This window comes from Ascidiella aspersa, chromosome 4 (assembly GCF_963924565.1).
Source record: "Ascidiella aspersa chromosome 4, kaAscAspe10.2, whole genome shotgun sequence".
NCBI classification, from domain to species: Eukaryota; Metazoa; Chordata; class Ascidiacea; order Phlebobranchia; family Ascidiidae; genus Ascidiella; species Ascidiella aspersa.
The window spans coordinates 28,964,567-28,990,216 of NC_139450.1; the positions used below are offsets into that span (position 1 = coordinate 28,964,567).

The 25,650-nt window shown below is 36.8% G+C and overlaps 4 protein-coding genes across 5 annotated transcripts in view; 1 reads left to right on the forward strand and 3 right to left on the reverse strand.

Annotated features, from left to right (window-relative positions):
• LOC146157346 (protein phosphatase EYA1-like) overlaps positions 1-5,075 on the reverse strand; it is a 33,494-nt gene extending 28,419 nt beyond the window's left edge. Inside the window, exons 1-2 of one of the 2 annotated variants that reach the window (XM_083388557.1) lie at positions 4,688-5,075; positions 3,011-3,132 (exon numbers count right to left, since the gene is read on the reverse strand). In XM_083388557.1, coding sequence (XP_083244683.1) covers positions 3,011-3,119 — 109 coding nt within the window. In that variant the 5' untranslated portion in view covers positions 3,120-3,132; positions 4,688-5,075. Of the gene's footprint in view, positions 1-3,010; positions 3,133-3,751; positions 3,907-4,687 lie in introns of those variants that run through there. The other variant, XM_083388556.1, reaches the window with a different exon arrangement.
• On the reverse strand, positions 5,075-15,627 carry LOC146157347 (ADP-ribosylation factor GTPase-activating protein 1-like). The gene is made up of 9 exons (XM_083388560.1): positions 15,489-15,627; positions 14,362-14,529; positions 13,429-13,542; positions 12,703-12,806; positions 11,894-12,000; positions 9,853-10,028; positions 8,714-8,863; positions 7,093-7,151; positions 5,075-5,528 (listed from the first exon to the last, which is right to left on the reverse strand). Exons 1-9 carry the CDS (start codon positions 15,546-15,548, stop codon positions 5,159-5,161), a joined length of 1,308 nt encoding a protein of 435 aa, XP_083244686.1. The 5' UTR covers positions 15,549-15,627; the 3' UTR covers positions 5,075-5,158.
• A 302-nt stretch (positions 15,628-15,929) lies between these two features.
• LOC146157348 (uncharacterized) lies at positions 15,930-20,141 on the forward strand. Its single transcript, XM_083388182.1, has 6 exons — positions 15,930-16,054; positions 16,280-16,406; positions 16,786-16,999; positions 19,719-19,762; positions 19,845-19,947; positions 20,011-20,141. Exons 1-6 carry the CDS (start codon positions 15,930-15,932, stop codon positions 20,139-20,141), a joined length of 744 nt encoding a protein of 247 aa, XP_083244308.1.
• Positions 19,672-25,545, reverse strand: LOC146157349 (nuclear inhibitor of protein phosphatase 1-like). The gene is made up of 10 exons (XM_083387304.1): positions 25,400-25,545; positions 25,270-25,330; positions 23,763-23,916; positions 23,073-23,183; positions 22,904-22,986; positions 22,166-22,298; positions 21,516-21,580; positions 20,839-20,938; positions 20,678-20,763; positions 19,672-20,319 (listed from the first exon to the last, which is right to left on the reverse strand). The coding sequence occupies exons 1-10, from the start codon at positions 25,462-25,464 to the stop codon at positions 20,185-20,187; spliced, it is 993 nt and encodes a 330-aa protein (XP_083243430.1). The 5' UTR covers positions 25,465-25,545; the 3' UTR covers positions 19,672-20,184.
• Positions 25,546-25,650: the final 105 nt, after the last annotated feature.

The following is a 25,650-nucleotide window of genomic DNA, read 5'->3' on the forward strand; positions in this document are numbered from 1 at the left end:
TATGCTGCAAAACTAATACCGCTATGAATAAAGCTTAAACAGATGATAAATGATATGAACAAAATGTAAACAAATGAAAGTCGATCAGTTTTAATTGGTTAAGTTTGATTTTTAATTGACAATCACTGAATCACCATCAATCTTCCACATTTTGTCATGCTACTGACATTATTTGCGATAGGTCTTTCGTAGAAAATGGTAAATCAATATTTTGGTAATATCTAAGGAAAGGCACATATACTTGGATTACACAAAACACCCATTTTTTTTTTCTAGTCTGCTCTGCTTGCATCATTGATCGACAGATTCGGTGAGTCTGCAATGGCTTTTCGGTGTACTAATAATACGTAAGCCGTTATCGTTGGTCAAAAAGCAGCTTCAGAAGGGCTAGATCTCAGTTGTAAGCACACATATATGTGTGTACATATGTTTCATTGTAACACCCATTTTATTTTGAAAAAATGCTAAGCCGATCCCACTTAAAGCTTGAAGGTGTGTTGCATGTAAATGCAAAAGCTTTCCATAAACTATTTATCTGTAGTCGTTATAGTTCGCTAGTAAGATTTTTACACTTTCATCTTTCAAGTACTTGAAGGTGTGCATAAGTATAAACTTTCTCCTAATGTCTAAATTTAACATACTGCTGTTCTCTTTTACTTGACAATAACAAGTAGGCAAACATATAGTGTTGACTTTTCTGTGAATTTTTTTTAAATGAGTAGCGCTCATCCAAATTCACGAAAGCTCGATTTATGCACTTTGGCATGAACCATCGGGAACACACAATAGGACCTGAAAACAACAATACCGAATGAAGAAAAATCTATAAAACCAAAGCATTAAGACCAACGACATAATCAAGTCAAATACGCAGTAATTGAATAAGAACTAAATCGTCTGAATAAGTCATAAATTCATCGGAATAAGGCCTAAATGGCGAAAATAACGCCTGAAACCGTAGGGAGAGGGTATCGAACAATCGAGACCATTGGTTTGGCCTTGGCCGTTTATGGATCAGCGTTTGAGCGCTATAGTTTAAACAGCACCGTTAGGGCGCCGATGTTGTGGTATCGAATTTTTTGGCCCTGGTTTTGGTTCCTGGTGGGTAATGGGTGGGGTTAGAAAATGGGTTAGGGTTAAGTAAAGGCCTGATTAGGGCCATTTAGGTCCTATTTCGACGGGTTAGGAACCGATTTAGACAGTATTACGTCTATACGTATTAGTCCTATTTTGGTCTTATTTCTAACTGTGTTTTATTCCGAAGTTGATCTTGTTTTTATTTCGGTCTTATGACTGGAGTGCGAACGATCCTACTTGATTGGGCCAGCTGCGATTCATTACAATCGCTTTTAATTTTTATTGAAATCCAACAAGATTTTAAAAACACTTACACGTCGGGATGTTTTAAATTTAGCCTGACAGTTAAAACTGTAGCGACTAGCTGAAGACCCCAAAAGCAATTCCTGAAGCTGCAACAGAAATTCAAACAAATAAAAATCAGTAAGAAAACTCGGCGGTAATGCTTATGAAATTCTTTCAAGTCGCTTCGCTTCTATTGACAAGTAAAATATTTCTAAATAAAGTTAATTGACCTGAAAATTCTTATACAAAAGTTTAAAGGGTATTGTACAATAAAAAAAATACCTATCGTCAACTCCCAGTTTTAATTCGCTTTCCTCCTCTATGCGCAGAAAATAATCCTCCTCTTAAAAACAGACAGTTATCTTTCGTTATACTCGTTGGGCATATTGACAACCCTCTAAGAACCCGCGACGCAAATTGTAAAACGTATAGAACTAAAATCGTAAAAACGCACTGGAATTAATAAAATGTATTGAGCAGAGTGTGGTCTCCCGCCCAAACCATTCTTGGTCCGAAATAGTCGTTTCGTGTTACCATTCTTGTGGGGCGTTATGGAGTCAGCGGTTTCTTACTCGTCGCCGTTTTGAAGGGAATTGAAATCGGAGAAGGCGCTATTGGAATCGGTCTGGCCACAACATTTGCATCACGCGCATGTTTGTACTGTCCGCATTTTTTTGTTAAACAGATCCTTAGTGGGCGGGGCTTAGTCCATTTTATCCGAAATGATATATAATTTCTATTGTCGACTTGTCTCAGAATTCCTTGTTTTCATAGATACGTTTTTAAAGGCAATCTCCGTGAATGAGTTTGGGTTGAAGAAATTATTGGCATAAAACAAATACTGATAAAACAATTGCTGCCTCACAATCAAGTCTTATTTAGATCTGACAAATCGCGAATGATAATTCTATATATATATTTTTTTGCTGACGGTGGACTTGAACTGATTTTCAAAATACTGATTTTCAAGTCACATTTTTTGTTAAAGGACAGAACCGCAATGCAATTTTCTGTTCAGCAACTGCTGGTGTGATAACTGATAAGTAACAAAGGTCACGTACCCTTTAACCGCGATTTGATTAAATTACTTGAATTTTCTTTTAGCGATTTTAGCATCCCGGTGGGTAAACGGTAAATACTAAACAGTTATATGGAACTGGGCCACAAATAGAAGACACACTTATATATTTTTGAGTTTGTGTGTAGTTTGACAACCAAGCAGAGTGTCTGATTTCTGTCTTCCGTATTCAATTAAACCAGTTCGACGAAAAACAAAATAAAACGAATAGGCTTTTTTTTAATCAAAATAAAACGCCATTAGAATTATCAAGACCAGATAACCGCATCTTACGGCAAAGTTATGAAAAATGTAATACTTTTAAACTAGAGTCATTAAGATACAAGTCCTGTCCCGCCTAATCTATAATCCACGGTCAGTCGGTCAGCCACCAGTTTCAATGAAAGTTACTATGGCTAATGGAGGTTATTCAAGACTCTGAACTTTCCAAGTTTGTCCGCCTTGCTTAAACTGAAAGTTAATTGTATAAGATAAAATATTGCCTATTGGCTATGGGCCAAAGGCTTTCTGTTTAAAATAGGGCGCCCACACCAGGGAAAGCATTCGACACACTTATTCTAAGCAACCAACCTCTTTCGCTAGAAGGGCGGTTTGGGGGTAGGGGCGACAAGGTTGACGTAACAACGCTCAGTGTGACGTCATCACTAGCTGTCTTGAACTCGGACACGGCGGTTGCCATAGCGATGAGGTTTCTGTGAACAATTTAGCCATTAAACAATACGCCAATAGAATGCCAGGATCACTTTATTCAGTGAGGTTTAAAGGTATTCGTTTCCTTTATAAAATTAAATATTTAAACCGACATTTTTGGCAGCAAATGTTCTTTAGAACGAATAGGTCAAATTAATTTATTGCGGTGTTGTAAAAGCTGTGTATAAAGAAACATGCATGATATTGAAAAGCTGAATGCATTACAGACCTAATAATCTCGTTACCCATACTAGGTATTAGTACACATTGTACTTCTACAAATTTCCAATGTAAGTTAAAGTTTAAACTAAAAACATTTCACCACATCAACTCAAAGTTTATGTTCAGCAAACAACAACAAAATAAACAATTCTTCCGTAGTTTGTTTAGAATGAAAAATTAAGCGTAGAACCTGCAAAGTTCGGCTGACATAAAAACATAAGCCTATAGATTTTTAAGCGTTAAACTGTTACTGGAAGTGGGACGGTCGTTAAACTTTATGCAATCCATTTGTTATATTCCGGTTAGGCTACAGGTCACCTTGGGCTGTCATACAACTAGGCGTACAAACGTACATTCATGCATAAACCACTTCAAATGTTTTTTTTGCAAATTACTAACCCATTGCTTTCTAGTACTGAAGATTTCTAAACTTTTAATTAACTGATCTGTGTCGCTGTTGATGTCTTGAATTTCGGCGTTTTCCGTTGCATTGCCGAAATACAGACAAATATCAGCAAGCATTCGGGTCTGCCTTGACGATTTATTCCAACGTAATAATATCTTGGGTGCCACAGGAAAGCTAGTTCCCCATACAATATATCGGGCATTTGCCTGTCTCATCTTGGCACAGGATAATCGTACCATTACGAAAGCGGACTTCGGAAATTAGGAAAAAGGGATTTTTCCAGCATCCGTGTATTATGGGAAGAGCTCCAAATACACATAACTAACTTAATTGTTGAAACATGGTTTTCTTTAGGAGTGCGCCTTCATCTAAAGATCCTTTGACATTTCACAGTTCATTTTTCGCGGTCATGGTCTGCAACCAAGGACAACCAGCAGTACACTGAAAAACCTGTGCTACCGACTACTACTATATCATCACCACTACCTCTACTACTGCTACTATGCTATACATCAGGCCAGGCAAAGCGGGGTCTTGTTTGGCCGAACTCGAAACGCTATCATAGAATTACCACCACCCGACACCACTTGTTTGCTGGCAGCAGGCCGGGATGCATTACTGAAATCTAACCTAGCTCGATTGTAACCAGACCGGAACGCTGAAATTTTACGCTGCCATAACACTGCGTTACGTCACTATAACTGGACAGTGGCGATTTGGCGTGGATTGCAGAAAACTATATATTGCGTTTACTAGCAGGTACTTAGAGGTTTATTATTAGGTTTTAAACGACGTTTTTCCCTATTAGGAACTGCTTACACACGCGAAACGACACTCGCTATTGCTATAGGGATAACGAAGAAAATATACTCTTTACGACGGAAAACGTTGTTATACTCTAATAAAAAGTAGCACGACACAAAACTCACCAGCAACAAGTGTCCTACGAGCTCCGCGACACTCGGTACGAAAATGCGGGCGACAAGAGACAACACACGAGCGAACGAAACCTACTTTGTCGCGATAATAAAGTGGTTGGGAAGTTTTTAGATGAGTTGGAGCGCCGAAAGGCTGGCGTGCGTACAAGGGATACACAACACAAGAAGAGCGGGGAACCTGTGCGTCGTAAAAAGCCGGGTCAGGGGGGTGGGGCGTCGGGCAAGTGAAAAGGTAACCCTAGCTGGGTGGGGTCGGGTTACAGGTGGATCGCACAAAAGCACAAAAGCGCGCAACGGTTGGCCCGCGCTATTCACGCGCCTTGTCGCAGCCGAATCGACGAGCAAATCTCGCGGGTGAACAAGACAAGAGAACCCCCCCCTCCCCTATTTAACCCCCGAACCCCGGTCCGCCGCTTCACCCACAAAACAAGAACGCGATAAGAACTCGCTGTTTCCCAATCATCAATCGTTTTTCGACGACGTCACGCTGATCTCATTGTCCCGCTTTGTGACGTCAACAGAGTCCCAGCCAACCTCCTCCCAGCCGCCCCACGAGTCCTTGCCACCCTCTCCCGATGACGTCACTGCTGGTGACGTGGCTGGCGGCGCTGTGGGTTCGGTGCCTTCGTTCAGCCAGGCTTCCAGGTCGACCTCCTCGCTCCTGGGTGCCGATGGTGTCGCCTTGGGCTTGTTTCCGATGACGTCATCGAACTCGGTGCGTGATGACGTCGACTTGGTGGAGTAGGTGCCAGGGGTGGAGGCGGGGGAAGGCTCGGCCACACCAAACGTGTCCCAGAATTCCTGGTTGGCGTCTTCGGGCTTTTGCGGCTCGCTAAGGAAAGAAGGAAACGAGTGTGACTCTGAGCCCTGTGTAACATTTTAAACCCGTACAGAGCAGTGTTGTGACCACTTCTTAAGATAAGTCAATGACTTGACATAAGTCATTACAACACTGCTCTGTACGGGTTTAAAATGTTACTCGACTAAAGTACACTTAAGTCTATGTTTTCAAAAGACTGGACTTGACTTAAATGTTTTGGACAAAATGACTTGAATATTCTTTTGGGCTAAATGACTTGCCTTAAGTCTTTCAGTAAAATAACTTGACTTGACTTAAGTCTTTCCGGCAAAATGACTTGACTTAAGTCTTTCAGAAAAACAACTTGACTTGACTTAAGTCTTTCGGGCAAAATGACTTGACCTCATTTAAGTATAATTGGACAAATGACTTTTGGTTGATACGAAGTGTTTTCATTAATCAACTTTTCATAAAGTTGGGTTATATTTTATATATTTTAATTATTGCACGTAAAACAATTTACAGTTCTTGCTGAGTGATGTGCTGATGTTATTTTTTACTTGAGTTATTGCTCATAATCGAACGAATTTATCAGCTATAATATAGTTCAACGTTTTATTTTTATGAAGGACTTGCTCTAATTACGACTTGACTGCGACTTGACTGGGACTTGACTTGCTTTATTTAATTATTCGAAAAGACTCGACTTAAACTGGAGTTATTTTACGTATAACTTGACTGGGACTTTAGTCTTTTCAAAATAACTGGTTCATAACACTGGTACGTAGAGACCTCGGTAATTCGGAATACTTTGCTTGTCAAAATTTGTTGTTTCAGCGGGTCAATACTTATATTCGGAGAGCGAAAAATCAATCTATTTTAAATCAATGAAGACTGTGGAGAAGTGTTAAGAGTAAAATCGCAACATGATTATTCGTGTACAATTAAAGGCCAAAGGTTCTCCCCAACTAACTATGTATATAAAAAAATTAAAACAGCTTCGCTTTACTCCTAATTTAGTGGTTTATTGAAAACCATTTTGCCATTGATTAAGCAGAATTTTTTTTAGTTTGATAGCGGCGTTTTTGAAATAGCGAGAAACTGGTTCGACACTTTTTGTTTCAAAGATGTCGCGGTAATTGTTATCTTTGAAAACAAAGATGAGAAAAAATTACCCCAGTTGCCTCGGGATGAGGTAATATTGTTATGAACAAAAAACATTGCCACATACACCAATATTAAAGTTAGGTAACGTTACGACATCGACACCTTGTCCGGGTTTGTATTCCTAATATAATGGGATTTTTTCCGAAATCCCCATTCAAGATCTTAGCGAAAAATATGAGTTGATATTAATTAGCAATTAACTATAGCATTGTTAGCTATGTCCAGTATATGTATTGTATTGTAGTTTTTGTTGTGTTTTTGTGTATTTCTGTGTGTATTAGCAGGAACGCCAAGGCGAAACCTAATTTACACTCGGATTTAAACACTATAAAAGTATTTATATCAAAACACGAGAAGCTATTGTTTCACAATTTAAAAAAATGTTAATAACTGTCAACCGATGTTAAATAACCTAGTTTTAGGCACTTACTTTTTGTTCTGAACCAGGTTGGACAAATTGCTGAAGCCCGCTTTGCTGTAATTCGTTAACTGCAACAAAAAAGAAACGATGTAACATAAACTATTTGACAAAAATCATCCATAATAGCAATATTCAGAGTTTAAATTCTCAAGCTTTTGAATTTAAACGAAACCGCAGAAAGATTATGCAGTTTAACAACGGTAAATTTTTACACGAAAAAGGCAATGTGCTGTTTTGTCCCTTTAATTTGGAAAGTTTTTGTCTTCCTATTTACGCTGAAACTACCTATTTTTTGCTAAAGATGGCAAGCTTATCTGAACGTGGTTTTAAAATTCCGGTATTTTATATACAGGGGGTTGATCGGGGATTTTGCTTGGGAGGTGGGGTATGCAAATTTTCAGGGATGGCGTTAGTCAGTTAAACACGCTAGGTCAAAAAACATTGGAACATAAAAACACCTAAGGTTCTCGTGTGGAAAAGCAGCTGAAATTCACCCTAATCACGCGAAGTTACTTAAACGAAAAAATAAAAATGTGTGTATTTGGTTTAAATTGGCAAAACATCTCAATTAAAGAACAAAAAAAACGGCGCATTAGGCAAATAAAGAGATTCGCATGTTGATCGATATAACGGCATTTAGTTATCTTGAATTACATAGTAACACACGGCAAAAAATAGACTTTCGATGGGCTGATTTCTGTGATGCTACAGAACATTTGTTATATTGCCAAACATGTAATTTAAACTTTCTTAAGACAAAGATAAATTAAATTTAAGTATCATTGAAAGTTTTTTACAAAAGGCAATGTTTGATTTTTCGAATCTTATCAGCACCGATACCACCAACAGGCGACAGGTATTAAACGTAGAAACATAAATTGCCACCTTTGCGAATCAAAAAATGTAGCCCATCCCTAATATCCGGCAAATACTGCCATCGCGTAGCTGCATTTAGCGGACTATAACTATGGATTAATTATCTGTAATTAATAAATACTGCCTTGATGTTTGATTAGCACCGATACCATGTCAGGCACTTTTTTGTCACTCAAAACTGTAATAATCGCCAGTTATATATAGCTATGGTTTTTCGGCAATCAACACATGACTGTCTATGTATTCAACAAGCACTAGTTCTACAAACAGCTATTGAATACGAACCGAAATGGCCACCCTTGGCTTGCGAATTGAAATTTCGTTCCAATCCGAATACTCAACCAAGACCAAAATTTTGTAGCTGCATTTAACCGACGCACTTTTATAAAACTAGACAAGACGACAGGTGCGAACGGATTGTCATAGCCTACTGGTAAGATTTTTTAGAGCAGAATTTCAACCGTCTTTTTTAACCAAAAGTCGATTACTCGCCAGCTAAGCGCAGCAATGGCTTATCTTTAAATACATTGCTGTTTCTAACCCAGTGGTTCCCAACATTTTCGTTCTCGCGACCCCTTTTAAGTTTAAACTTGCGCGACCCCCAGATAAACCAGAGCGCTCAGGTTGGGAACCACTGCAATCTAACCAATACATAAATATCACCCAAACAAGGGTATATCATTGAAACCGAAATTGCCATCCGTCTTAACGCATTTTCGCCCATCCCTGATATTTGGCCAATAATAATAGTTACCTTGCCGGCCCACGTCGACACGCTAGATGTAAGATCGTCCACGACCTTGCCTTCGGTTATCTTCTGTTGTGTTGGCTTTACCACTTTTTCATTTACCTTGCTCGTAATGTCGGTGGCCATGGTCGACGCTTGAGAGCCCAATTTCACCGCCTGGGCACACAAGAGGTTAGATAGGTTGGTTGCTTGGTTGGTTGGCGTGAATTATTCATGCGCAATCCTCGCCGCTAATTTCGACTTACTAAGCTCTATATGCGAGGCTTTCGCGGTCCGCCGAGACCCATTCGGCACAAAACAGAGCGATATGTAAGATGGCTTTGGTTTAAGGAAGTGACTAATAACCTGATAAACAATACTGTAATGAAAATGACGTGACTCAAGTCTTTAGGTTTAGGGCAACAACTTGACTTAAGCCTTTTGGAAAAAAATACGAGACTCACGCCTTCGGGCAAAAATACTTGACTTGAGTCTTTTGGGCAAAATGACTAGACGTATTTTGACAAAAATGACCTGTTTTGGACTTGAGTCATTGTGTTAAATAACTTGAGTTGAAATTAAGTGTTTTCAATATTGGTTTATAATAAAATTGGGTTATTTATCTTGCTTGTCATATATTGCGTTTTTGGATTTGCTCATACACGGACGAGTATACCAATTTTAATAGTTTAGCGTTTTTTTCCATCCAAATGACTTGTTTAGAACTCGACTTGTTATTTTCTGCAAAAGATTTAAATTAGACTAAAGTTGTTTTTTTGAAATAACTTGATTGGGACTGAAGTCATTTCAAGATGACCTGTTTCCAAAACGCTGCCCACAACACAGTTTTCCATTTTTTGAGCTCTTTGGTTAATTCGACAGGTGTTGCCTAAAGTTTACGGTTCTACTGTTAAGCAAAAAAACGTACATTAAATAGCATCGAAATTAAAACAACAAACAGGAAACATTACAACGCATTACAACATTCCCGTAATACAGCTATACTGCTTAACGTAATCGCATTACGCTAGTGACCCGTTTTCAAGATTTAAGTGTTTTATGACGTAACTTTGTGACGTCACTCGTTTCACGTTGTGTTTCAATTGGGCCACGAAAAAAAAGTTTGCCGACCGCTGAACTAGGATACCATTTTTTTAATTCCTTACATTTTCTTTGGCAACTGTGGCGGCGGAGGCGGTCCACTTGGAAGCCACTTGCCATCCGGAAGACAGGGAGGAAAAGGCCCCGGTGAAAAAGTCGGAATCGGGGTCGTCCTTTGGTGCTGGGCTGTTTCCGAAGCCTTGGTACTTGGAATTGGAAGCAGGCTGACGCGGCATGGATTCTTCTGTGATTTTAAACGTGGTGATAATATTTTAGCGATCTTCTATACCAGTGCTTCCCAACCAGTGGGTTTATTTCGGGTGGGTCGGCAAGCATTTCTAAAGTTTTCTATTAGATCGGAAAATTATTGCATTTAATTAATTATGATTACGTAACATTTATGCAACAATGTAACAAATACTTAGAATAAGTCGCATTAACTATTTCTGTACATACGCTAGTAGTAAACATTATTTTTCTTTCTTTTTAATTTGTATTTCATTCGTTTGGTCATATCTCCTTGTGGGTCGCACAATAAAACTTGCATTAAAAGTGGGTCGCGAACTGAAAAAGGTTGGGAAGCACTGTTCTATACTTCATGTTTTTATTCTGATACCTAGACCCAGTAAGCAGGGCGGTGCGATTCAATATAAAATAACGTCATTACCATTGACAAATAGGCAAAATCGGTCAAACAAAATCGTTAAAATGTAATATTTAGATTGCCAGGCAAAAAATTGCTTTATTTTTGGAAAACTTGGTTACCTTTATCATCACTTAAGCTATTTTTAATCAAAATTACATTTCACAGTGAAACAAGCTCAGCTAAGTTGCTGACCATGGCTGAAATGCTAAAACTGATTGGCCATTGCATTTGCACCGAAACAACCCTAGTTCGCATGGACAAGTATCCATACTAGAACCTGGCATTGGGTATAGGCTCCGATGAAAAATTATCAGAGATAACTAATGATATTTTTTCATGTAACAAAATGTAAGTTTTGAATTTGTATTGTACTACGAGCCTGTGATATAAATGAAGCATATTTCTGAACCAATTTTTTCCAGCAGAAAGTTAATGGAATAATTTATGAAAATCAACCAAAATAGGTGATTTTAGGGTTACTTAATCAAATTTAATTAAAGTTGAACTCTTATTATAAATAATCTTAAATAAAATCTTTCAAAAGTTAAGTGGCATTTTGCATACTACTCCAGTACTCAAAATGAGTGTTTACATGTTATATCAGATAAAGTGATTGGTTAAATGATGTTAACAACATTGGTTAAAGCTAGAGTCAGCTGCAAAAAATGTTAATATATTGTAATATTATTGCCAGCAACAAAAAATTGGTACAATTTGGAACCCATTTTATAATTTAAAAAATTTGTGATAGTATTACTTCTAACATGTATTTCAATTTGATTTCACCTCACATGTTTTTTACCTCGCATGAGGGATTTATGTAAACAAGAAACAACCCTGAAATATATGTCATAGGTGTTTACATATAAATGTACAATATCCTGGCATGACATTAGTCACCAAGTCATGAGACATCTTGCAGGTGTAAACAGTAATGTAAAAAACATACAATTTCTGTATTTGTGTTTACACCTCTGGCAGAGATACTGTGTAAAGTTGCCTTGTCCACTCAATTCCATGCCTAATGCCAGACTTGGGCAACTAGATAAGTCTAGTTTTCTAATTCAATGAATTACAGCAAAATGCGACTAATTTTAATTTTAATCTAATTTGTGAATTGCTTGTGTGCTCAACTTCTAGTTCTAATTTAATTCAGATTTTACCAAAAATGCTACTTTGTCCAACAACATTTTTAGTCTCTCAATCAAAACAAAAAAATATTAAATTCAAACTCTTTGGTTGGAACATAATTTTCACATTCTGAAAAGCATATGCTATGCTAAAAGGCATTAAAATTGGCACACATAACACACATTCTAATCTAATTTGGAAAAACTGAAATGCTTTAGTTTTAATTCTAATTTAGTTTTAAAAAGCTAAAATAAATCAAGTTGTCCAAGTCTGCCTAATGCACACAATCTTTTATTCTGACAATTTGTTAAAAATATGTATATGTAAACCTTTGGGAGCATAAGTTTGGGAATAGAAGCTGTCATCTTGTGCCAACCAGGATTCAAAATCGTCAATGTCATTTCCATCTTTTTTAGCTGATGCTGCGGCTGAACTTCTGCCATTAAAATAAAAAGAATAATTTGAAGGGAAGCCACAGTAAAATTATGTACATATACAACACAGAAAAAAAAGAATAAACAAAAACTTTTCTTAAATGATACACAACAAAACTTGTCATAAAAGTTGAGGTAAAATACAAGTAATTTTATAGTTTCAACATAAAAATAGGAATAAAAATGAAAAACTGTTTATGGTGGTTACAGGCATAGGCGCCGAACGTGGGTGTTGTGTGCAGAGCGTTTTTAAACACTCTGAATTCTAACAAGGCATCAAAACGCCCTGGAATTTAGCAAAGTTATGTGCGCTATTAGTGTGCCGAATTAATTTCTATAGCTCAGTTTTAGTTGACAAAAAGTATTCAAAACTTTTTCTGAATTACCATATAGGCATGACTATGAGGCCATGGATCTCAAAACTATATCTTTTAATTTTACATAAATGCAATTTTTGTGATTTCATGTTAAGTTTCGTCTATTTTAAATAAACTTTTTTGGCCTAAAAGATGTAAAAAAAGTTACACTATGTAAAATGACTAATTTCTGTCATAATGTGCAACAGCACAAAGAACTGTCACAATCTTTATAATCACTTTTGTATTGGTTAGAAAAAAAAACGCCCCAATGGTGAAAAACAAAGATAATTCAGTGTTGACAATATTAATTGATTCAAAGCTAAAAATGATATAATGTGGACCTACCTGTGATTAGAGCTTAATCCAGATGATGCTTTTTGCTGAGGAACATAGCTCTGTGCAGAGGAAGTGGATTCATCCCACGAGTCTCCTGCTGCAACGGTTGATACCTTAAAAGAAATTGATATCAACCATCTGTTAAAAGCAGTTGATCAACATTCAACTATATATGTCAAGCTTATAATGATATTGCATGTTGAAAGAACTTGTTTCTTTTGTGTTTAATAGAGGTAGAACTTTGATGGAGAATGTAAGTTTTTTAATCGTTGTAGCCAGGACTGTGAAGTCTGTAAATGGGCTCGGGACTTGAGTAGGAGTAAACTACCAAAGTCCAGAGTCTTAGGGGCGCATGGGCAGTTATAAGTTTGAAATCCACAAGGTCGAAACCTGGTAATAGTAAAGTTGGAATAGCGTATGTTGGAATATTTAACACAAATTGTGAGGTGATAAGTTATATGCACACCCCTATAAGTGGATTGCTGTATATCCACAAATGGACTCAATGAAAATCCATAAATTTGACAGATGGTGACCCGGAAATCGGGCTGAAGTTGTTCTTAACGCACTCCATGGCCGTGGCGGTAGCTATATCATTTAAGTTAGTTTACAATGTTGTGGCACAAACAGCAACAAACTGAATAAAGTGACTTCTGGTAATTAAAAGGTGTACATGTAACTTAGATGGTGGTTATACACTGATCTAAAACAACACCAAACAATATATTTTATTACTTTATCTCGAAGAAGAGCAGCAGTTTTGCTCCCGTACTTTTCATGGATTGTCCAGCCCTCGCTATAATCATCGTGAGACTTGAAAAACTTTAGTGCTGGGTCATTTCCACCAGCCTAAAGAGAATAATTTGTAATAGGCACACTTTTTTACTTGGAATATATTTTCAGCTAAATACTGTAACGTTTAGAAAAAACTGTTCTTCTTTTTTTTCAAAGGCTATTTTACAATTTTTCATATTTAAAAGAACAAATTAAAACAACAAACAAATTTAAATTTCAAATTCATCAGGGTGCTGTTGTTTTTTTTGCGACACTTTGTGTAAAACACAACATTTGTTCAAATACTTAACTGTACCTATTGTAATTATTATGACTTCCATTTTTTTCTTTATTATAATTTTTCATTACTTGACAGATTTTCTCTTGGGTAGAATAAAGAATTTAAATCGTTTGATTTAGTTTAAATATTGTGTACATGGTACTTTGGTGACTTAATTAGCAAGCCAATTGTACCTCATAATCAATAGCAGCAATTAAATGCACTACAAAGCCAAGAACACTGGACATTTCCCTGGAGTGAAAATGAATCAATAAGTGAAAGGCTAATAATAGCAAGAAAATATTGATTTTTAGGCAAATTATTTACATTAGTGTTAACAGTTGGAAATTTGAGTGCACTGTCTTAAATCTAGAATGGCACTAGCTTTAAATGAGAGCAAAACTAATTTGGCGAGCCTTTAAACTTCAGAAAAATAAAATGTACTAAAAACAATTTCTGAAGGTAACACCAAGTTAGATCAAAGAAATATGAAGAAAATACTTTGTCATAATAATCATCAACAAAAGCATGAACAAAAACTACTGCAATTTTTTAATTTCTGATTTCCTTACGGTGTTAAAAAATTCCTTAAAGTAGCATAAAATTTTAATTACCTTCATTTTCTCTAATTCGCTCTCCTTCCATTTATCCATGGTAGTTGAGCGAACAAAACTGAGATGCACACCCAGGCTTCTGTGCTTTCCCGAACATTCCAAGCATATCCAGATGCCATAAGTAACGGAAACCCATTGCGGGTTAAGCGCTCCACATTCGAAACAAGCCTGCAATACAGTTGTGGTTCATAGACAACATAGAATAGCTTTAAATCACAAAATGCATGTACTCTGGAAAATATGTATGATTTCATTGAGTCCCGAGACCGTCCCCAACTCTACAGCCTGTATTTCACCAATTTACCCATGGTTGGAAAAAATTCCACCATATGCTATTTCACCTTTACGATTTCCAGTTGGCGGCCATATCAGTTTTAAAATTTAGTACTGCGCATGTGCATGTCAGACTCGGGACTCGGGTAGTTTTACGTGGTCTTAATGGAGTCCCGAGTCTGACTCCAGCAAAACAAACCGACTCCGCGAGTCCCAAGTCCGATATTGCAGCCCTGATTCAAACTACAATTTTTTAGTAGGCATACTAATTTTCCAGTTACTATTTTAGAAGTGAAGTTCAGGATGGCAAATTATAGATTTAATAACCGTACAGTAAAACTTCTCTAAAAAAGTAGTTTCTCAAAACTAGACAGAGCTAGATATGTTTTGCCAGATTGCTTTTCAGTACCTTTCCATCAATGACTTTGGCATAACGTCGCTAAAAATCTATAAAATTGGGCAACCGTGGGCACCAAAGGTCTTCACTAGGGAAGTATGGCAAATTAGGGTGCATATTTATTTTTTAGGATAACAGTTTGATCTGTTGAAAAACAGGTGCGCGTTAACTGATTATTTTGCTTGGTTGGGCGGACCTGGCCGACATGTATGTTTTTGTCCCCTTGTCCACAGAGCAAACTAATATTCTACTTATTACTGTTGTTTACAGTTGTAAGCTAAAAACACAATCTTTCTAAGAATACGAATGTTCAAGACTGTCTAACAGCTTGTAAACAGAACATTAAATATTTAGAAGTATTTTAATCATCTTTATTGTCTTGTTTTAAAAATTGGTCAACACATGTCGGAAAACCAAGCTAACAAACATGAAGTATTTATTGGACAACAATACTTACTTTGTTTCCATTCTTGCATTTTAGTTCCTTCAGTACTTCGCGCGTCTTGGGACTTGCCATTGTAACAAATATACAAACTTTTTAATCAGGTGCGCACAATCTTGACAAAACACAAAGTCAGTTAACAACAAATCTAAGCAACATTAACGTTGAAACACCTCTTTCTTGAAGTGCATTACTGAAAAGACACTACGCACATTTTTCCACTCGTACTCATGTTACGCTGAGCATATTAAGATGTCTTCCAATTAATTTTTAACCAACAGATGTGAAAACAAAGTAAGATTAGATCAGCTGGTGATGACGTGTTTGTTTATGTCGTAACTTATTATTTCGTAACAAATAACTTTACGCAGACGGCAAGACACCAAAATTGACTTCAAGCAAAAAAAACAGAATGTTACGCAGAGAATCAGTCGGCGAAAATGATGCAGATGTGACATGAGCAAGTATATTGATTTTAAGAAGTTTCCCGAAACGGTGGGAAACAATCAGTCGGTACGAAATGCGAAATTAGTCGCAGGAAAGCAAACGCCGTACGTTTATCCCTTTCCAAAAGATGTAAGGTGAGTGAAAGGGGCTTAAGTGTAAAATTTTGCACTTTTACTATGGCTACGAATTTCTGTATCAGCATTTTTCTGTATCAATTAAATTTTGCTACAAACTTAAACAGAGTTAGCGATTTCGACACTATAATCTGGTTTTTTTTATTCTTGAATTGCTTTCACCAAAATACATTTGACGAATTAAATAGACTTTGACGCGTAACAAATAGATCGCGTCTTTCTCAGCTTTCCTTTACTGACGTCAGAAGCGCTCCGCAGCAACTACATGTCCCAGTTCAACATGAAGCGAAGTGCCCGAAGGAGGTTGAGACCTACTTCGTCTCAACGTCGTCACAACCCACAGTCGAAGAAGGTGATTTTTGCATGTGTTTCTGCTATTTAATGGTTTTATAATATTAAGTCAATCTCCCCAAAACAGTTAGAACATAGACATCATCGCAGAACACAAAGGTGTAACGATATAAGACAGAATTGTTAAGGGTTGCGGCAACTTTTAGTGTTGCGGCAAAATTCTTTTTTTTTTCAAAGATTATCCATTATCGTTTATGGTTTAGCATTTCGTAACCACGATAGAACGGTCTTCTTGATTCATTTTGGTATAATTTTGTTTTTTTCTTTGAATATCCTACGGATGTTTTAAACTGTTCCCGTTATATAATGCTTCTAATAAAATATTTTTTAAAACTAACTCGCCCACTTTCTTGAATGTTTTCACCTTTTTTAACGCCCAGGCCATTCACCTGCTGCGCATCTACAACGAGCCCGTCTGTGACGTCACGACGTCCAAGTGTGACGACACAAAGGCCAAGGTGACGCAACAGGCCACGCCGCTGTCAACGTGTGCGTCTGCCTTCCGACAGCCGAACGTTTTTCCGACGGTTGCGGAACGCTTTCGATCGAACCTTAAAGCAGCCCGGAACATCATACCAGTGGAATCGAGCACAAGTGAGATATTGGCAGTGTTGTAAACCAGTCATTTTGAAATGACTTAAGTCCCAGTCAAGTTATTTGTAAAATAACTCAAGTCCAAGTCAAGACTTTTCAAATAAATAACAAGTCAAGTCCCAGCCATCGGTTGTTCAAGTCAAGTCATAATTAGAGCAAGTCAACTTCAAGTATGTCCTTGTCATTAAAATAAAACGTTAACTGATAACTCATCTGATTAACGCAACCTATAGCAATCAAATTGTTTTATGTGCAAATATTAATATAAATAACACAATTTAACCAAAAAAATGCTTAATTAAAATAAACTTATTCAATGAAACATTCACACATATGTGTGTTAATAGCGGAGGTCTGGCCCTTCGAAGCTGCTTTTTGACCAACGACTACGGCTTACGTATAATTGGTACACCGAAAGCCATCGCAGACTCACCGAATCTGTTGATCTATGATGCAAGCAGAGCAGGCTAGAAAAACAACTAGCCTGCAGTGAGGTTCGAACTCACGACCTCCGGTCAAGCCGGGACCGTCGCTCTACCAATTGAGCTATGCAGGCTCAGAAGGGAACGAGTCGAGAAACGACGCCAATGCTTGCTCAATCTGTTAGTACAAGCAACCTCATTGAAGGGGATCCATAGTACCATATCATTTATTCAATGAAACATTCACACATATGTGTGTTAATGGCTGATATCTAGCCCTTCGAAGCTGCTTTATGACCAACGACTACGGCTTACGTATAATTACCAACACCCGACCGAATGTATGGTCTATACTCCCTCCACCAACCGAGGATGGTAAATCATATTTAGGGTCTATTTTATGTGAATTTAAACGTTCAAGGGAATTTTTTAGGTTGTTCAAAATTTGAAGTTTACTTTTTGTAGAAATCACTGGCTATACTTCCTATATTAATTTGATATCGAATCGGCACCGATACAACCAGGGCTGGGGAGCCGGAGCCGGAGCTGGAGCCCGGAGCCCGGAGCTAAGCATTTTCTCTGGAGCCGGAGCCGGAGCCGGAGCCGGAGCCATTGTTATTATTTTTGTGGAGCTGGAGCCGGAGCCGGAGCCATTTTTATTATTTTTGTGGAGCTGGAGCCGGAGCTGGAGCCATTTTTATTATTTTTGTGTAGCTGGAGCCATTTTTCAATTTGTGGTGTTAAAGCTAAGAAATTATATTTTGTTCCATCTCCAACGTTAGTGAGACAAAAGCAATTTTTAAAACTTGCCATTGAATAAGTGACTGGTGGCACCGGAGCTGGAGCCGGAGTCATTGGGTTTATGTTTGATGGCTCCGGAGCTGGAGCCGGAGCCAAGGGATATGAGTTTTACTACTCCGGAGCTGGAGCCGGAGCCATTTAATAATTGCCTGATGGCTCCGGAGCTGGAGCCGGAGCTAATGCTATTTTACGGTGGCTCCCCAGCCCTGGATACAACCCTAAAAAATCGGACGAGTACCGATACTACCACTTGGCATCGGATATGGTTCCGAACCGATGTTATAGCTATCGCTTCTAAGATAGATCAAAACTCCGTGTCGGCTCATTTTCCATTTGCAAGTCTACCTTTAACCCAGTGTTTCTTAACCTTTTTTACTTGGTGGCGCACCTAGAGACATATGCAAACAGGGCGGCGCACATTGCGAGCGAAGCGAGCATGAACTTTTTTGTACCGGTATTTCTCTCAAATTGCCTGCAATTTTTTACTATATAGGTTTTATAGTTGAATATCTTTAAGGGATCCAGCCTTTAAGACTAAAAACGTTATTTTGTCCATTTAAGTCTTATTCCGATTAATTCTGGACATATTTCGACATGTTTAGGTCTTATCTAGACTATTTTTTATCTTATTCTGTCGTGGTTATTACTGCGAATATGGCGTTATAATGTCGTTGGTCTTAATAGGCCTACTATGGTAGCCTATTATAGATTAATTTTCTGATTTAAATTTGTTGCTTAGTAGGTTTTATTGCGTTTTCTACTTAAAAGGCTTGTGGAATCAATGAGCTAAGCTTAATAGGAAAGTAAAAATATATGTTTTATATAATTAAGGACCTACATTATTTTTTCCTTTTGCTCACGGCGCACCTGGCAGCCTTCCATGGCGCACCGGTTGAGAAACTGCTTTAACCGTTTGTCACATGACGAAATAAAGTTATCTGATATTGGACTGCTGAAACTTTTGTTATAGTTTAATTGAATAACATGCCACATTGCCAACCGGTGGCGTAGCCAGCCTAACATTTTTGGGGGAGGCAAAAAGTTTAAACTTTTTTGTTTAGCTTTTGTCATTGTATTAAGTGCCGTAACGAACAGAAATACAATGCTAGCAAACCGTTTCGCGCCTATGGCCACAACCTTACTTGTATAGACGAGTGGGTTGTCATTTAGGGTTAGGTAATTTATTGTACGAAAAGACAACAGATATACCGATGTTCGTTTATGTTAAAGCAAGTGAAGAACGTCAAAACTGTAAATTTGCTATTTGACGCAGCCGACACATTTGTTTGCCAGATGCCGCTTTTGCACGAAGCAAATTCACGGGTAATTTTTTTTCTAATCACGGGTAAAATTTCAGATTCTTGACAAAACATATTAAATCTTTCGAAACTGGTTTGCTTTTTTGTTATTATAAGAAAGGTCTACGCTAGTGTTGTTTTTATGAAACATTCAAATTCCAGCAAGTATACAATTGAAAAAACAACACTGTTTTGCAGAACTCGTCCCTCTGAAGCCCGTCATACTTTTACCAGCATGTGAAGTAAGTATAGAACTGCATTGTTTACCTAAAACGACTCGGGATCAGTTGTGTTTCGCACAAAACTGTTTTATATGTTTTTCAGATGAGGGAAATCGACTTCATGACGTCACACGCATGGAAAATGAACCCGAGAAAAAAGAAATTCTTTCCGCTCAAAACCTACCACAACTGGAATTCCCAGCAAGGTATACCAAGCAAATACAGTGCAGTGTTGACAAACGATGACGTCACTTTCATATATTTTTCAGGGTGTGACGTCAAGTTCGAGGATACCATGGCGACGACGACTATGACGTCATACAAGCCGTTGCCGCTGTTGCCGCTTCGGCGCAAGGAGACGAGAAAGTTCAGCCGAATACTGGACTCGCAGATATTTTAAAGAAAAACGCCCGGCATGACGTCACAAAGACCACGTTGTTACGTCATACGAGCAGGGCGGGGGCGGGTCTCTTTCCTGGCCACGCCTCTTTTACGTATTTCTTTCGCGGTTTAACTTCCTTGAGCTTTTCGGTTAGGGCCTTCGGACGATTTGTGACCAGCGACGTTTCTATAGCAACCTGTAATAAATATGGAATGGTAATATTTTTTGAGTTTTTTGAGAGTTTTTTTAACAACTGACATCTTAACTATAATTCGTTTAAAAGAACTGCAAAAATATGAACATAAGTCAAATGAATATTTTTTTGTTGGTCTTGTTTTCATAACAATGATTTTTTTTTTCGAAATGCATAAAAAAAACAAGCAGAAGATTAGACAATTTTTAGGAAAATGTTAATAAATAAATAATTAATAATTAGTTATAAAAACAGGGCACAACATTTAACAACAGAAAAACCACGTTAAGTTAAAACATCATATTGAGCTTAACAGTGATAAAAAACAAAAAAAAATCGGAGTGGTAATAATATAATTTACCTTTTCATCTTCCTGTTCAATATCTGGAGCAAGGTTTGGCACAAAGTTACTCATGCGTGACTGAATCGGATCTGGCTTATTTTCATCTACAGACAAAAAGATATGTCAATTTTTTTAAATTCAGGGTTCCAATTTTTGTTGATGTCTTGAAGATAACTAACCTTTCTCAATGTCTTCATACAGGCCTTGGTTATAAAATTCTTGGATATGTTTCTTTACCTCAGTTGTTGACGACACAAGACCAGTGCTTTCACGGGGACGCTGGATAATTCAAACAGACATTTTTTACAACTTACAAAGAGTGACTGAAACATTGATAAACACTTTGCGTATATTCTGTGATCAAGCCTTTCTAAAGTGGCCAACAATAACGGAGCACAGTATAGTACACTGGATACCTTTGAAATGGCTTTCCAAAATCAGTTGGCTTAATCAGGTTTAAACTGTGAGGTGAGGCCAGAAAAATCTATCCTGTGTTGAGGTTCGAACTCACAACCTCTGGCAAAACTGTGACCTTCAGTTTATTATGACACGTGGGGTTAGCTAGAAGTGAGGATAGCACCCTTGCTGATTTTGGTAAGGCTTTTTAAAGACATTTGGCTTACAAATAGTGAGGTATATTTTGTATTGCAAACCTGTGTGGATAAAAACATTAAAGCCGCAAAACAAAGTAGAATAGTTATTGTTTAATCTGAAATTGCCTCTCAACCAACATTTTGTGGCAATACATGAGTAATAGATTTCTTTTACCAAGGATAAAAAGTCAGAGTGGAGTAGATATAAACTTTCAGAACCCTAGTTAAGTTCTATACAGGTATTACATTTATAAGTTAAATACCTTGTTTGGAATAACTTGGACAGAAACCATATTTCGAAACCTTCCAACAGATGAATCGATATCCTCTGCAATAAAATGTCAGTTAAATGTCAATACTTATCAAAAATAAATATATACTGTATCTAACCCAAGTAATTTAGTATTCTTACTTGTCCAAAACTTTTTGGTTAATAAATGCTTGTTTAATTTAATATTTAAAGAGAGAACAGTTTGTTTGCTGTGTTTTGTTTTTATAAATTGCCTATTTTTTTCGCAGAAATACATTATGTTCCTTAAAACTATTTCTTCCAGTTGGGACTTAAAAAAAAAAAACTTTAACACATGATTTTTCGAAGCTAAAGAAATTGATTTTATTAAAATAAATATATATAGGTTTTTTAATGCAAAAGCAAACTTTGGCCTAATATTAAAAGTTTAAACCACAACCAGTATTGATTTTCACTTATCAGTTGCTAAGTTGGCTATAGTAATGACATCACTTTGGAATATTTCACCAAAAAGTCAGGTATTGGTATCATAATAAAATAGCATCAATGTACAGTTCCTAATATAATATTGAAAACTTCAGCTTGTACAAAATAAAGATAACATTCCCATTACTATATGAGACAATTAACTTGCAACCTCACAATACATTTAATGGAGTTTACCAGGGTTTATGACTTCTTCCTCCTCTGCAAATCCAACAGACTTTCGTTTTCTCCTGTTGAACTTCGGGGTCATATCTTCGAGTTGGAGGGCAGTCACTCGTTTGTTGTGGGCTGTATTGAACTCCGTTAAATTCTGCAACAATTGGATTAGAGTTAGGTTATGCCTGAAGTTAAAGATTGGTAAAATTAACTTCAGAAATCCTAAATTTTAATTATAAATGTATGCACTGTATACAGTAATTTGACAGGGTTCAATATACAGTATTGAACTCTGTCAAATTCTGCATCAAGGAGAATCAAAATTAGGATATTTTAATAAGAATATTAATTAAACTGATTTCAGACAAACTCACTTTAAATTATAAACAGATGTATACTGTTAAAGGGAATCAATTAGCTATTGTGAACCATAATATAATCTAACCAGAATAGTGAAAATTATAAACACCAACATGGATTGTATATTTGTATAATCTTTAAAATGACTCAAATAAATGGTAAAATCTCTTGAATTTATTTGCATAGGTTTCTGTAACACTGCATTGAACCATCAGCAAATAAGGAATTGGTAAAAATGTGGAAGATGTTTTAATTTCAAGTAAAAGTACAGAAGTAACTAGCTTAAAACCAAAGTATAAGAAACTTGCTTTAGTGGCTGTTGCAATACTCAACAGTGGCAAGCTAATTGAATTCTGATATATATAGAAAAAAAGCAAGTTCAACAAAAACTGAACTCACATCTAGTTCATCTTCCTCTTCTGGAAGGTCAAAGGTCATTTCTTCATCCTGCTTTTCTTCTCTTTGAATAATTTGTGGTCTTTCTGCACAAGTCGAGAACAAATATGTTTTTTTGAAATCATGATATTTTTTTGGTAACTGTAAAACGTAAAGAAGAGGATAAACTAACCTTTTAAAATGTAAGATCTTGTAGAAGCTCCGAACCGAAAATGTGTATCAAAAGGAATTGGTGTAGGTTTCTTTCCTTCCAGGCGAAGGTTGCGAATAAACGACCCATGCACTGCAGAAAAACAATAAAAATTAGGATCAAACTGAACACAAAACTAATAGAAAAGCAGAAACAGTGAAAAAAAAATCGAAAGCCAAAACCTTGTTTCTAGTAAAGAGGTTAACTGGCGAACCTTCAAATGTTCTATTTTATTTAAAGTCAAAGATGCAATAAGAAAAAAGCTGATGTGCCACCATAGTCTTTGGTTTTCACCACTAGAACTAAAGAGGATTTGTTATCTAAAATAAATTTCGGATTCAGTTTTGAGAAAATGACATTAGGGCCCAATATTATTTTGACTTGAAAAACACATAATATATGAAACAACAATTCACTTTCAACAAATCAATGGTTCCTAATGTTTGTTTACCTGACTTAATATTGGTGGACCCAGTTAAATGTTTAATAAAGTTATTTTGTTAGATAATCCTACGATAATTACTTAAACAGCCAATTCTATACAAAATACTTACTGTGGTTTATTTGGGTTGTGGACCTAGATTTGAAAATCACTACTCTTAAAATGGTCAACCAAAACAAAGACATTCTTAAAAATGGCATAAAACATAAAAGTCAACGTATGCTACTTACTGCTTCCCAAATCTATGATGAACATTCTCTTGAGATGTTTGTGAAAAAGCAGAGCGGCATGAACTCTTGAGCAAGAAGCGTGCTCGATAATGAAGTCACAAGACTCGGAGTTTCGCCCAAAAAAGTAGCACTTCTTCTCATCAATGATCAGTTTCTAGGCAGATTTAAAACAAAAGATTTAAAACGAATCGGATAGTTTAATGGGTTTAATATATAATATTTTGATCATTTGCTACTGTTTGCATTTAAAGTAAAGTGCAACGCAATTGGGACTTAGGTGCCTTTAAATTTATATTTGCATAACATAATAGGCCCGCAGTGTTGTTAATGATTTAAACCTAGCACTCCAGTGTCCACTATTTAGCAATCAGCAAGGATAAAATAGCCATCGCCGAAAATGTTTGCATGTCATCCTGTCTAATAATAACTTTTACCAACAATTTAACCTGCCTTTTTATTTAGGTTGATATATATACATAGTTCTTAACAGCAAAGTTGAGTGTGGAGTTTGTTCAGCAACATACATAGCGGAAACTAAACGTTCCTTTCACACCAACTTAAACATATGCGTGATGTCCGCCATGAAAGGGCATCCCGGTCAGCTCTGGCAGAGCATGCAGTTGAACTTTGACACAAAATTGATGGGTATAATTGTAAAATTCTAGACTGGGAACCGTACTATTACTTTCATTGAATCATTCCGGATTAACAAATGTCCTAACACCATGAACAAAAAGGATTTGTGGTATCCGGCTATCTACTTGTCGTTGTAGCTAAGCTCCAGGTTGGAAAGTAAGGCCTGGGTTGAGGATAAAAAAAATCCCCGGCGCAATTTGCTGCTCGGCCGCGGTCATAGCTGCGCATTTTATGCAAAATCAACGTAAAATGCAGCCGAAAATTTGGGCGGAAATGTCATTACAGTCGCGCAATTTCAAGCTGCAAAATCGTCTCCCCCGCGCAAAATCTAAAGTTTCCAATCTGGGGTTAATCTGATAAACACAGTTCAATGATTAGAATAATTTTTCAAACATCAGACTTAAGAACCAATCGCTGCAGTAAAAATTCAATTTTGAATTATTAATGTAGCTCAGGTACATAACACAATATCAATAGTTTTGAAATTGGGCCTAAAAACTATCATTTGTTTTGGATGCAAGTTACATACTTCACAAGGTTACATATACAAGCTAATAAACTTACGAAGATGTGGCATCCATAGTTAAAAATTTAGATAACTGTTAAACGTAGATGAGGGTGAAAATGTCAGCAAGGTTTGGTTCAGAATCCTACCACAACACACATTATTTGGGTTAGGATGCAGGTTAGCGTTTATGTGTGGGTGGGTCAAGTATTATAAACATATTAATGCTTGACTCACCCAAACCAAGATGCTAACCCGCACCCTAACCCAATTATTGTGCGTTTATTTAATAATTGTTTGAACACTGTGGTAGAACTCTAGATGCGCTGAAAAACAATAAAGCACAATATGTAAAATATATATTACTTCGATCAGTTTTTCACCCTTCATTACATCCAAGTGAGTTCCCGAAGGTGCAATTCCAGCCCTGTGACAAAAATAGTAAATTAACATCAATATTGCACAAGAAGGATCATTTATGACAATTTAAGCTTACCATGACGGTACTACAAAGTCAGTCAGTGTAGGTTGAATCACATTTGATGACTTTGGACGAGACATCCTTTTGCCTAAAGTTGCAAACAACAACTTTAGGAGAAACTATGTCAGTCTTTCACTTTTTAAGTTTCCTATATGAACAATATGTCTAAACAACCATCAAGATTATTTCATTTTGCTTACTTAAAACATACATGAGAGATTTCAAGTTTTTGTTTAATTGTTATTTAGTAATACATACTATTTACA

Excerpts from the sequence above, each read along its gene's own strand:
- LOC146157347 (XM_083388560.1), bottom strand. The coding sequence starts at position 15,548 with ATGGCAAGTCCCAAGACGCGCGAAGTACTGAAGGAACTAAAATGCAAG. Across the intron at positions 8,864-9,852 it reads CCACAGTTGCCAAAGAAAAT|GCGGTGAAATTGGGCTCTCA; the intron begins GTAAGGAATTAA and ends TTGTGTGCCCAG. Across the intron at positions 7,152-8,713 it reads TGTCGACGTGGGCCGGCAAG|TTAACGAATTACAGCAAAGC; the intron begins GTAACTATTATT and ends TTTTTGTTGCAG.
- LOC146157348 (XM_083388182.1), top strand. The coding sequence starts at position 15,930 with ATGAGCAAGTATATTGATTTTAAGAAGTTTCCCGAAACGGTGGGAAAC. Across the intron at positions 17,000-19,718 it reads ACCAGTGGAATCGAGCACAA|AACTCGTCCCTCTGAAGCCC; the intron begins GTGAGATATTGG and ends ACTGTTTTGCAG. Across the intron at positions 19,763-19,844 it reads TACTTTTACCAGCATGTGAA|ATGAGGGAAATCGACTTCAT; the intron begins GTAAGTATAGAA and ends TATGTTTTTCAG.
- LOC146157349 (XM_083387304.1), bottom strand. The coding sequence starts at position 25,464 with ATGTCTCGTCCAAAGTCATCAAATGTGATTCAACCTACACTGACTGAC. Across the intron at positions 23,184-23,762 it reads CATCATAGATTTGGGAAGCA|TGCATGGGTCGTTTATTCGC; the intron begins GTAAGTAGCATA and ends GTTTTTCTGCAG. Across the intron at positions 22,299-22,903 it reads AAGAGGAAGATGAACTAGAT|AATTTAACGGAGTTCAATAC; the intron begins GTGAGTTCAGTT and ends CAATTGTTGCAG.